Consider the following 12,576-nt stretch of genomic DNA (forward strand, 5'->3'; position numbering starts at 1 on the left):
CTGCTTGCAGTGCAGGCACACTCTAAGTGTCAGATTAAACACTGTTGAAAATTTTACCCCAGTCACTAAATAGGAAGAGAAGGGGTCATACAGGAGACATTGGCTCACTCCAGCCCACAAACTTGCCTGGCAGAACAGAACCGTCATTCCCTGTTTGCGTTCGGAAGCTGTGTGGAGTTCAGGTGCCTTTTATGAATTATGAAACCTCTTTGAGCTGCCAATACTTTTCCAAGGGTGGTATTGTCTGTAGATTTGTATGCACAACCAGAGGCCTCTGTTACATTACAGAGAGGCAGTTGCCTTTTAGCAGTAAAGGTTGCAACCAGTTTCCACCATAATGCCCTGTTGTATCCCCATATGTCTTTGGTAAGGAAAATTCATTTGACCTGAGATATACCAGATGTCTGAAGAGGAAATGACCAATCCATGTTTGAGTTACGGCATCATGAAAAATCACCCTGATTTGAAATGTTCACTCCTGTCCAATGTCTGCCTCCCTCTAGCACATACCCGTGAGAATTAGGGGCCCAAACCTATTCCTACAGATGTCAATGGGAGTTTAGTCACCATTGACATCAGTGGGGTAAGAATTGTGCACAGTTTGTGTATGTTCTATTCTATATTGACAGGTTTCAGAGTAACAGCACAAGTACTCCTATTCTATATCATTTCAGAGCCCATCAACCTTGTATCTGAATGCCTCTGTTGGCTGATTCCCCCTTCAAACATAAGGTTCTTCTGTTACTGAAAGCAGAACTCTTCTTTCCTCTACTGTTATCTTCAGTGTCTTTCCCACATTTCCCCCTCTTATTTGCTGCACCCACTTGTTGCCCTTTGTCTAATATTAGATGGCTAGCCTGTTTGGGCTGAGATCATGTCTTCCTGCATGGCTGTATAGCACCTAGTAGAAGGTGGGCTCCCATCCTTATTGGAGTCTCTGGTCACTACTGCCATAGAAATAATGCATAGACTGTCTTAAGGACCTAGCTAGCACTCGTTCTGCAAGGAGGGGAGTTTGTGGAGCTGGATTCTAATCCTAGCTCTGTAGGTGAGCCGTTTATTAGGTAGAGGTCATAGTCTCTCCCTAATTAAAGCTGATTTTGATCCCCACTTATAATTCCAAAAAATCCTCAGGCTGTCACATTTTTAAGATTCCATCTCATTGACCACTTGAACCTTGAGCAAACTAAAATACTGGTTGAAAATCATGCAAAATGCTCAAAGGGTCGACATTTATAAAATTATCTAGAGAAATGAGGGGTAAGGACAGAAAAGAACAATGAGATTCAGTGTGGGAAGAATGTGACCACACCCCTGGGGACAGATAATAAACGGTCTAGAACTGAAAGGAGCTTGGACAGTAATAATCCTTCAGGCAGTGGAAACTATTAGGTTGTGGAATTGTCTCCCAGGAAAGTGGTCAAAAACTAGATTGGACTGAGCACTAAAACCAGCACAACGTCCTGCATTGGTGGCAGATTCTTTGCCATTTTCAGCTTCTGAGAGTGCCGACTTGGACCCTTTCCTGGCAGTCCCAACAGAGTCAAAGCTTTCATGGGCTAGCTGCCCCTTCCCCCACCCCAACACCAGAGTAAGGCATGAGGCATCTTACAGGGTGGGGTGGAATAGGGACAAAGCTGGCACTTTTCTTGAGCTGTCCCTGCTTTGGAGATCAAGAACTTCCCTCTCTCTGGCTTCTTCTAATCCTTGCTACACTTTTCACCAGCTCAGAATTCCGTGTCAGCGGCTGCATGGTAGCCAGGAAAAGAACTTTACTAACTTTGTTTTCCCCTTTGTATTCCTGATACAGAGAAGCAGAGGGAGTTAGCTCGAAAGGGGTCCCTGAAGAACGGCAACATGGGAAGCCCAGTTAATCAGCAGCCCAAGAAGAACAATGTGATGGCTCGAACAAGGTAGAGAATTTCGTAGTGTTCAAGTATGTATGCAGTGCACCACCATCCCTGGGGACTGGGACTGTCATAATGCTGAGCTGACATCATATAACAGTAATGATGGCGCTCTCAGGGTCTGGCAGGCCACAGACCCTGTGCGCTGCGTTGGGGAGGGGTGGAGTCAGGGTCAAGGTACAGCCAGGAGAGCAGCTGGGGTACCTTGGCAGACTGGCTGATCTTTATTGAAAGCAGCACTAAACCCGAGGGTCAGTCTGATCGACTGCGGCGTTCCTGGTAATCCGAAACACCGTGTAATCCTGTGAATAGGAGATTGCACAATACTGCTTCAAACGAACACCACTCTGATTTAGGGCTTATCTCTGACTTGGCTGGTTTTATCCCAGTCTTTTTGCTGCTCTTTTTGAATTCAAATGCTTCCAAATACCGGTTGACTTAACAAAGGCCTGTGAATGGCCCGTCTGTATGCCTTTTGCCATATATATTTCCTCTGGGCTCTAAACAGCATGACCAAACTTTCTCAGAGCTGCTCACGCTCACAGATAACTGACAATATTTAGTTTGTGTTGCAGGTACTAGTCAACTGAAAAAAAAAAGTTCATGATTGTATGTTTTCGTGGATCCCATTTTGTTTTGTCGGTCCACGGTCCAGTACAGTAGAACCTCACTCAGTGAGCATTAATGAGTTGGAACACCACTGCGTATCAGGGAGGGGTACAGTCATTGAGGATCAGTGAGGGGAACGGTTTGAGTGCCATCACAAGGGTGGCATTTACACCTAGACAGTCTTCAGTGTAGAAGTGAAGACAACTTCAGAATGTTGGTGAAACCTGAATGCTTATTGGCCGATGAGAACGTTGTCCAGTTCACCATATACTGAATAGAATGGAAACTGTAGGTTAGATTCTCTCTGTGCTAAGCATCCACCTTATGAGAGATTCTTTGTTGAATCCTAAATCATGCCCGAGTTCCGTCAAGTTTTGTTTGTAAGTGACTTTGGTGGCTGCAGAACATATCACGTTGTTTCTAGTTTATGTTTGGAAGTTCCAAACTGTATAGCAGTCCCAAAGCCCTTTGTTGCTAGCAAGAGATGCGGCAAATGTAACTAGGATGCAATGGAATGTAGGAAAAGTTAACTGGGGTTGTCGATATACAGCCTTCCTCATAGGATCTGAGCATTTCCCAAGTCAAGGCTGGATATCAGGAAAAACTGCTACTTCGAAATATTAGACTGTGGATTAGCTTCCCAAGGGATGTGATGGAAGCCCTGTTGCTCGCCAGATTTAAAAAAAAACAATGAAAATATGGAGCATTGCAGTCAGGATTTAAACTGGAAGTGAGGAAGGTGGGCTGTGGGAGGTGGCAGACATAGGGACCTATATGTAGTGTTAGTGACTCATGTTGTCAGGGTGGGTGGTTGCTTCAGTGTGCAAAAAAGCTTCAAATTGAGAGGGAGGGCAGCTGTTTGGGGCCAGCTACTGACAGACGCTTTGGAAGCTATTCTAGGGAAACTATATCCCTCCCAGACATCTGGGGTAGTGTCCTGCAGTCTGGCTAGTGTGCATCTCGCACACCCCTCAGCTTACTTCACTCTGTGCGATCTTGAGGAACAAAGGCCCACCAGGGAGCTACTCTCCCACACCTCGCCCTGATGACTCAAGCCCTAAGTACCTTAAATGCCTATGAAATGGTTAAAGTAGCTTATTTTCGCTAAAAATTACACTGTAATGTCTGTTATGATCTTACTGCAGCTATTGCTCCATAGCCAGTGTCTAACAATTCCTTAACTCTGCTGTGAACTTGCTTCAGTCTCAGCGGAGTAAAAACACTGAAAAAGATTATGTTGCTCTCTGCTGACTAGTGTAATTTTTTCCCCTTTTATCAAATCTCCTGCTCCTGACCTAGTCATTTTTTTCTCTCTTGCTTTATCCACATTATCACTTTTCACCCGTCTGGGTTTCTTATTCTTCCTTAAGAATGTTATAAACACTTGCTCTCCCCTCACCAGCCTGTCTCAGCCCTTCTTTGTGGGCGAAAGGTAATTGAGTCTTGTCAGGCCTTTGCCTCTCTGAGACTTGGCAAGGGTGCTGAGTGGTGGTTGGTTTTCTCTGTGGCAAGCATCTGTCCGCTAAGGACTGGACTGAAAATACCAGCTTGCTTAACCTAGCCCAACAAACCATCAGATGGTAACAACTTAAAATGATTTCTTTGATACTTCGTGTCCAGTAAACAGTCTCCTGCACTGTCCAGTCGTCCTCTTTCTGTCAATAGTGTTCATTCCTTTGCCTCAGTCGGGCCCTCTTCCACATCTTTCTCCTGTTTCGTTTGCATGGCTTTCTTCTCTCTCTGCTCCTTCCTGAGGCTCAGTTAGGGCCAGTCTACTACACAGGGGGGGGGGGGGAATCGATCTAAGATACGCGACTTCAGCTACGCTATTCGCGTAGCTGAAGTTGAAGTATCGTAGTTCGACTTACCTGGCCATCCTCACGGTGGCAAGTCGACCACCGCGGCTCCCCCGTCGACTCCGCTTACTCCTCCTGCTGAGGTGGAGTACAGGCATCGATTCGGGGATCAATTTATCGCGTGTAGACGAGACGCGATAAATCGATCCCCGATAGATCGATCACTACTCGCCGGGTAGTGTAGACATAGCCTTAGACTCTGTAGCTGATTGTAGGATCAGTTACTGACCTTAAGCATCATCGCTTCTTCTACCTCCAACATTTCTTTTTCAGGAGTTGAAAGGCCCCTTGTATGCTATGGAAACAGGACCTAAATTCTGCGGCAGGGCCAGGGTCCCTTGTTTTCTGCAGCTCACTAGTGCGGCAGATTGGAAAATCTGCAGCAACTTTTAAGTAATTTTGTTTTAATGGGGTTTCTTAATGAATTCAGTAAGAAAATGAATAATACAATCAGTGTGGGATTCCACAAGCATGCTTTGATAGAAACTTGAATGTGTTTTACTCTTCCCTGCCTTTGTCAATCTTCAGTACATGGCAGACATTTGTATTCCCAATGCCATACATGCTTTGTAAAAAATTGCCAGGAGGGAAGCTGGAAGGTTTGCAGCTGGGGCTTTTTGCACTGGTGGAATTAACTATCATCTTTAGGCTCGAATTAACCCTGCACCTCCCAAACTCTTGAAAGCTGGAAATTTCAGGAAAATGGAACTAATCTTGGGCCCCATCCTACAGTTGCACCATGTGTAGTTAAAAGCCTACCTCTCTGCATTTACACACCCTTGAGGAAACACTGCGTCTCACCACTGAAAAGAACTCACCTCTGTTACTGTTTCTGCCCTCTGCATACATTGCTATTGCTCCATTCGTTTAATTTGGTTAGTGTTTTTTTAAGATTTTCTCTTCAGTTGCTTGGCTAGAAATGCCGTGTTTTTTAAATGAAGGCCGAGGTTTTGCAGTTCAGTTATGCGGAAGAGGGGTGGTTTGTGTGTTGTATGCAGTAGGTCCCCAAGGAAATTAACCAGCTTTCTTTCCAGGAAGATCCTGAATCTACATTCTGTTATTTAAATCTCATATTGATTAACAATATTAACTTAGATTCCGTCTTCATGAGACATCTGATGATTCCAAAAGCCGCTATAAAATAACTAAATATAAAATATTCTAGTCCATTGGGGTTCTTACACTACACCCATCCCTGGTATCAATTTAATTATTATGCTAAAAGAAACAGTTTTAAGAAAAATCACTGTGAAAAGGAGCAGTTTCTAGGTGTCTCCTTATTCCAGTTCCATCTTTACTCCTTTTGCTCTTCCCTCAACATTTGGAGCAGCCTTGCACTTATCCATCAGAAACCCCTCTTCTTCAAACCAAGCCTTCAAACGCATTTTTTCCCCCCAGGAGTCCGTAGTGTATGTCTTGCCAAACTGCTGGCCAGTATTGGATTATTGTCCTAGGACGGTTTCTGAATGTTGGTATAAGAACTCTTAACCCTCTGGCAGATTTAGTACTATGAATGGCTTGGTAAATCTCTTGGGTTTTAGCTAATGATTTCCTTGTGTAAACATCTCCATTTCAGGGTGGGCAAGGGCTGAGTTCCATAAAGCCAGAGATTCACCCCTTTTGAGTATTAGAGGTACTCACAGCCACTGCCTTCTGAGGTCTCCTCATTACATTTGCTTATTGGCTAATGTAATCCCTTTACTACTACCAAAAACATTCAGACATCACAAGCAATTCTAGCAGAACCCGTCCACCAGATGAAACACTAGAAAGTACCAGCTGTATCCTTCTGTGAGGGAGGAGTGCACTTCCAAGACACGGCTAGCTCATTCATCTGCGAAAACTGGCCTGACAGCTAACCAGAGACAAAACTTGGTTCCATTTCATTGTAAAACATGAATTCCTGACATATAAATTATTTTTTTCTACCACTCTCAACCTAAACAACTTCATGAACAAGACAGGATTGTTCAAAGAAAACGACGTTCTGTGGAATGCGAACAAACGGTCTCTCCGATGACCTGGCTATGTTACGACTTGGTCTCAAATGTTAAATGGTTCTGAGTTTAATTTTGTGCTTAATGGAAAATTTTACTTCTTTCAGGCTGGTTGTTCCCAATAAAGGCTATTCATCATTAGATCAGAGCCCAGATGAAAAGCCACTGGTAGCACTGGATACGGACAGGTATGAAAAGTGTTAATTAACAGTACGATTGTATGTCAGGGTCTTGCATTGTGTCTTGCGAGGCGTGTAGTGCTGAGTGCCCAGGCCCCTGCTTGCACCACTCATGCTAGTTCTTCTACCAAAGACGACTGTAACCTTGGGTAAGTCTCTTAATCTGTCTGCCTGTCTCCATAGATGTGAAATGGGTCTGCAGCTATTCACTTTCAGACTTTTTCAAACTGGGGCAGGTGGAGTGCTTTGAGATGTGTTGATGAAAGCTGCTACGTACATCTATAAACTTCTGCGTGCATGGAGTTGAGATTCACGATATGGACAAAATAGAGAGAGGCAAGATGCTAGAGAGAGAACAAGTCTCTTTAACTGTTTCCTTCCCTTTGCTGTCTCTTGTCTTCCCCACAGCGATGATGACTTTGACATGTCCAGATATTCCTCTTCGGGATATTCTTCAGCTGAGGTGAGTTACAATCTCTTCTGCGTGCCTTGCCATAGATACTAATTATTGAAGCAAGAATTGAGCTGGGCAAAGGATTTAGCAGCAACACTTTATTCCAAGATTCTTTTTTTTTTTTTTAAATGGCAGGTGCTTCTCCCCTAGCTGAGCTAACTGGCTTTCTCCACTCATCCATTTGAGATAGGCATAATTTTCCCCCCGGGATGTTCTCACATGTGATCTTAGCACTGCTGAAGTTTTATCCCATAGTTGTCAGAATTTGCATTCCACGCTGGCAAACCTCCAATACATGGTGCCTTGGCACAACAGATGCAAACATGCTATACTGGAGGCCATGGCAGACTTGATAACCATCCCCCTGACACGTACAAGTGCAGCAAGTCCCTGGGATGCTACAGTAGTGATTGCTCAGAGCTGTCTCTTTATAAGGACTGTTGACACGTGCTATGAATATCAGGGTCACTTTGTGCTTTGTGATCAGGCTCCCACAAAACTGGGGCAAGGGCAGATCCAAGAAGAACTTGTATAGAAGTTCTTGCTGCCTCTTCCTTGGGGGAAAAAACTGCGAGTTCAGTATTGTTGATTCTTCAACCTTATTTCCTAGTACATTTCAAACATCTGTGGTGAATCAATTGCTCAGGCACTGGTCCATATTTTGCATAACCAACTAATCAAATTAAGCTTAGGCTGTTGGGCAGCCCATTTTCACATGGAGGCCACTGGAAACTGCTTCTCCTTCAATCCCTTCTTTGGCCAAACCAAAATCAAACCTTCAGGAGACAGTTGGGAGCCAGGGTCAAGTCAAGAAATCTGGAATGTATCCGGGTCCCCAAACAAAGCATGCTGTTACAGTCATGCAATCAGATCTGGTCAGCTAAGCAAGGTCAGGCCAGATCAGTATTTGAATCAGAGACCTCAACGGAACACCTATGGACCACGGGTAGTGGTGATGATTTCAGTAGCTCTTCCTTCTGGATCAATGCTAACACAATGCCCCTGCTGGAGGTTCTTTTTTTTTTTTTTAACAAGGTCTTGTCTACACAGGGAAGTTATTCTGGAATAAGGTAGGGTGTGAATTTAAAGCACTATAGCTGTGCTGGAATCATGTGGACATTCTTGGTTCAGAATCAGCGTGTCCACATTGGGAGCTGTTTCGATCAATTTCCCTGCGTAGTCAAGATCTGAGATGTAAAAAAGAAGTCCTGACCACACGTGGCCATTAAAGGTCTCACAGCACTCTCTTTTTTTAAAGTGGGCAGGATTCAGTCCTGGTGTCCTGGCCCAATTCCAGCTCTCCTGACTGCAAACATCTCCTCGAGTTCCAGTTCGATACAATTTCTTCACTTGCTGGCCTAAGCTGTTGTACATTGCTTTTGTGCATTGTTAAAGAAGAGCTGCTTGTCCCACAACGTGGCTGTACTTAGTGATGGCTGCAATAAACCCCTGTGCATAGTTCTGTAACCATTTGTGAAAGGTGCAGTATAAATAAATATTGCTGCATGAGAAACTCAAACATACGTTTCTAAAGAGTGGTGTACTTGGGAGGCAGTACCCGCCGTGTGCGCATGTTGGCTTCAGGGAGTCACTCTGGCAAGCTCTGAGCAATAAGCCCCCCCCCCTTTTTTAATAAAGAAACTTTTGTTAAAAGCCGGGTTAGGAAGATCGCTCTCTCAGAAACCCTTATTTTAATGGTACATTTTAGAATTAAACTCTGCACTAACGAACCAGAGGGAGCGAACCCCTTGCAAACAGGTGGACCAGAATTGCACTTGGTAGAGTTCTTTCCACTGGCAGCCATCCTCCCTCTCATCCTTTTTTTTTTTTTTTTCCTTCCCTTCCTCCAAGAAAAAAAAATTAGTGGCTTTGTGCAGCCTCAATTATCAGCTCTCTCATTGTGTAGAACCCCTGCCCCTGCCCTGCCGTTTGCCAGGCAGTCTGCCCTGTGCTGGGGCCCACATTTGAACTCTGAAAGTCAGGAGCTCCTAAAGTAATGCATGAGACTTGATAGGTTCCCGTGGCCACTTATCACTCTGGCTATGTCTACACTACCACAGTAAGTCAACCTAAGTTACGCTACTCCTACTATGTAGCTTAAGTCGACTTACTGCGGTGTCTGCACTGCACTGGGTCGACTGGAGACACTCTCCCGTCGACTTTCCTTACTCTTCTCGTTCGGGGTGGAGTACTGGAGTCGACTGGAGAGCAATCTGCGGTTGATTTGGCGAGTCTTCACTAGACCCACTAAATCAACCCCTGGTGCATCAATCGCCGGAGCGCCGATTCGGCCGTAGTGTAGACATAGCCTCTGATTGCGTCTACACTGCAGCTGCTGGAGTAATTTCCAGCTCAAGGACACACATCCGCACTGACTTTGATCACCGAGCTAGCCCACTAAAAGTAACAGTGTAGCGGCAGCAGCATGGACTAGCCACCCAAGTATAATCCTGTCCAAGATCCTAGCTAATGCACTCAGGCAGCTAACCAAGCCACCCGCCGTGCTGCTGCGGCTACACCGCTGTCTTTAGCACCCTACCTTGATCAAAGCTAGTAGGTGTATGTCTGCCCCAGCTGGGAATCACACCTCCCACTCCAGCGTAGGAGTACCCGGTGAGGCAGGGAAAGCGAGAGGCTTTCAGCCGCAGAAAAGGGGTCTGGAATTGTAACTCTTGGCAGTTGGGAAGGAAGTCTGCGTTGGTCCAGTGGTAGTGGGCGGAGGGCGTTTGGAAGCATTCCAGGCTTCTTGTTTGTTTGGGTTGAGAGGGAATTGAAAGGGGGTGGCACCTGGGGATGCAGCTGGGACTCTGGTGGGATATTTTTCACTGCTGGGATGTTTGGCAGCTGGGAATGGAAGACAAATATGTCACATGTTCAGGAAACATCCTCCCATTCTGCACCATTTGCGGGGGGGTGGCGGGGCAAGTCTCAAGTATTTGACTGTTTGTCTCTTTGTCTGCAGCAGATCAACCAAGACTTGAACATCCAGCTGCTAAAGGATGGCTATCGGTTAGATGAGATCCCAGACGATGAGGACCTCGACCTAATCCCCCCTAAATCAGTCAACCCCACCTGCATGTGCTGCCAAGCCACCTCCTCCACCGCCTGCCACATCCAGTAATGAGGACGGCAGGCTGTGATCAGTGCTTTCCACTATAACTGTAAAACTTAACAGCCATTGCTTCCTCCTATGGTAGGACGTGCACCTCTTTGTGTTCATGGAGCCAGGAGAAACCAAAACTCCATTTTATGATTGGTTGATGAGTTATTTTAAGCTATGGTTAACAGACATAAGCTGCTCCAAGTGCCAGGCTGGAGTCTGAGCAATTGGCTGGTCTGGAAAGCTAATGCAAATGGGTCCAGTGATCCCTGGGTCTGGACAGGCTCTGGGTATGGTTTGTAAGGTGCATGTACTGGATTGAGAAGGATCAGATGTGGCTGCAGTTAATCCTACCCGTCACAACTAATCCAACTGCGAGTTCAACTGAGTCTAAGATGTAAGGTCTTTCTAACCCGGGGAAAGGTCATTTTTTAATTCATTCACTGAAACTGATCAGTTTGTGCCAACCAAAATTGTACCTGAATAGGAACAGAGTGGAGTATTCTAGACTATGGCAGTGCTGCTGGCAAGGATTAATATACCCTGGAAATCAGTTACACACAAACCGAACATGTAGGAGGAATTTCATTCTGGGTTAATACCAAACTTTACTTGGACTGTCATGTCACAGATCTGATGTAACCTACTGTTATTTCCCTATGAGATTAGCAGCAAACAGATAAAATTCTGTCCACAATCCATCCATGCCCCTCCTGCATTCAATTTATTCCCAGGAGTAAACATACCATATCCATGAATTCAGTCCAGTCATATTTATTGGGTTTTGCCTCCAATGTTTAAGGGGAATTTTTGGGGCCCAGCTGCTGGCAAAAATCACAGTCCTTGTCCATTTAAGTAAAAAATATGTATATACCTAGGAAGAATCATAATGATACAGTCTTAAGGTCAGAACCAAAAAAGCAAGTTGAAGAAAGCACATGGTTTTTACAGTACACAGAGGTTCATGTTATCTTGACTTTGAGCCTCTTAGTGCCTATTGAAGAGATTTACCAACACTGTACGTCTGTGCATTTAGTGTTGCCATATGTTAGCAGGATAGGCAGTTTCCAGCAACAAGAGGATTGAGCAGGTTCCCATCATGAGACGCACGAGGGAAACTGCTGTCATCCCACCTCTGCCCTATTCTGAGCCAGCCTTAGCTTGTGTTAGGGCGGTGCCAGTGGTGAAGGAACAGTTGTGTTTGCACAATGCTGTTCGTGTTCAGGAAACATGCCTCTAAGATCAGCAGATTTACCGCATCGCCAGTTCAGGTTTGTTTTTAATGCCAGTGAATTTCCTGAATTACGAACCATATTGGCCTCCTGATATTTCTTTTAAACTTTTGGTGCAAAAGGTGCCCAAGAGTCAGGTAAATGTAGGGCCAGCGCTTATTATGCCATCAGACTAAATTCCTTGACATGAAACATGACTGCGTATTCTTCTGCTTTGTCAGGAGGGACAAAAACTACCAACCTTGCTTTTAGTGCTTGCTTCAGGTATTGGTAATGAAAATATTTGAGGAAAACGAACCATTTTTCCAGTTTAAACTTCTTCTGGGAATTCCTTCATAGTGCAACACATATGCTTAAATTTCATCTTTCTGGAGTGTAAAATCCTTGTGTAAAAGTTAGATGCCGTCAACTAACTCTTTAAAAGGACACTGTCAGCTGCTTTTAATAGCTTTAATCATTGTTGGCTTTTACTCTGTGTATGGCAAGATGCAGCATACTCTAGTGGTCTGAGCACAGGATTAGAGCACAGGGGCTCCTGGGTTCTAGAGCACAGGGGCTCCTGGGTTCTAGAGCACAGCTCCACCACTCGCTTGTGTGGCCTTGAGCAAGTCACTCAAACTGTGTTTTCCCCATCTGTAAAATGGCAGAATACTTACCTACCTCACAGGACATTGTGAGGTTATGCTGCCGTTGTTTATAGCACTTTACATCTATAAGTGCTAACTGCCCTTTGCAAATCCTCTGAGACTTTTGGAAACGGAATGTTCCCCTATTGATCTTGCCCTTTTTAATCACTTGGCAACTATGGGGTAGGGACGGTTTTGTGGCCTGCAGCATGCAGGGGGTCAGACCAGATGATCATAATGGTCCCTTCTGACCTTAAAGTCTATGAGTCTATGAGTCTATTGAGGTGGAAGTTTTCCCAAACGTTTCTAGAGAAGCACAAATCGTCAGCCATCGTGTGCCCGCTTCACCTTTGATGCCAGCAGAAATGGTGCTCAGCTTTGGGAATAACTAGGCAGAAGAGGCACTCTCACAAAATGATACGTGTAGAGACAAGATGGCTTTTGATTCTTAGGAGTAATGAGTGGGGAATGTGCCCAAATATTTTTTCTTTAAAAGGTCAAATTTTATACTAAAATTATTTGACAGTGTCCCTTTAAAGGGCTGTATTAATACAGGCTTTCAGACTGCTGACTAAAACTTTATAGACTGGGACTACATAGTATAGTATTCATACGA

At 44.8% G+C, this 12,576-nt stretch overlaps 1 protein-coding gene across 1 annotated transcript; it reads left to right on the plus strand.

Moving 5' to 3' along the window:
• Window positions 1–1,810: 1,810 nt before the first annotated feature.
• Window positions 1,811–12,134, plus strand: LOC117870418 (protein FAM219A-like; the record flags this gene model as incomplete). Its single annotated transcript, XM_034757558.1, has 4 exons — window positions 1,811–1,913; window positions 6,477–6,557; window positions 6,957–7,011; window positions 9,965–12,134. Coding segments are annotated over 4 exons (398 nt in total), but the record flags the coding sequence as incomplete, so codon positions are not given.
• Window positions 12,135–12,576: the final 442 nt, after the last annotated feature.

Source organism: Trachemys scripta, unplaced genomic scaffold (genome assembly GCF_013100865.1).
Source record: "Trachemys scripta elegans isolate TJP31775 unplaced genomic scaffold, CAS_Tse_1.0 scaffold_28, whole genome shotgun sequence".
In the NCBI taxonomy this organism is placed as follows: Eukaryota; Metazoa; Chordata; order Testudines; family Emydidae; genus Trachemys; species Trachemys scripta.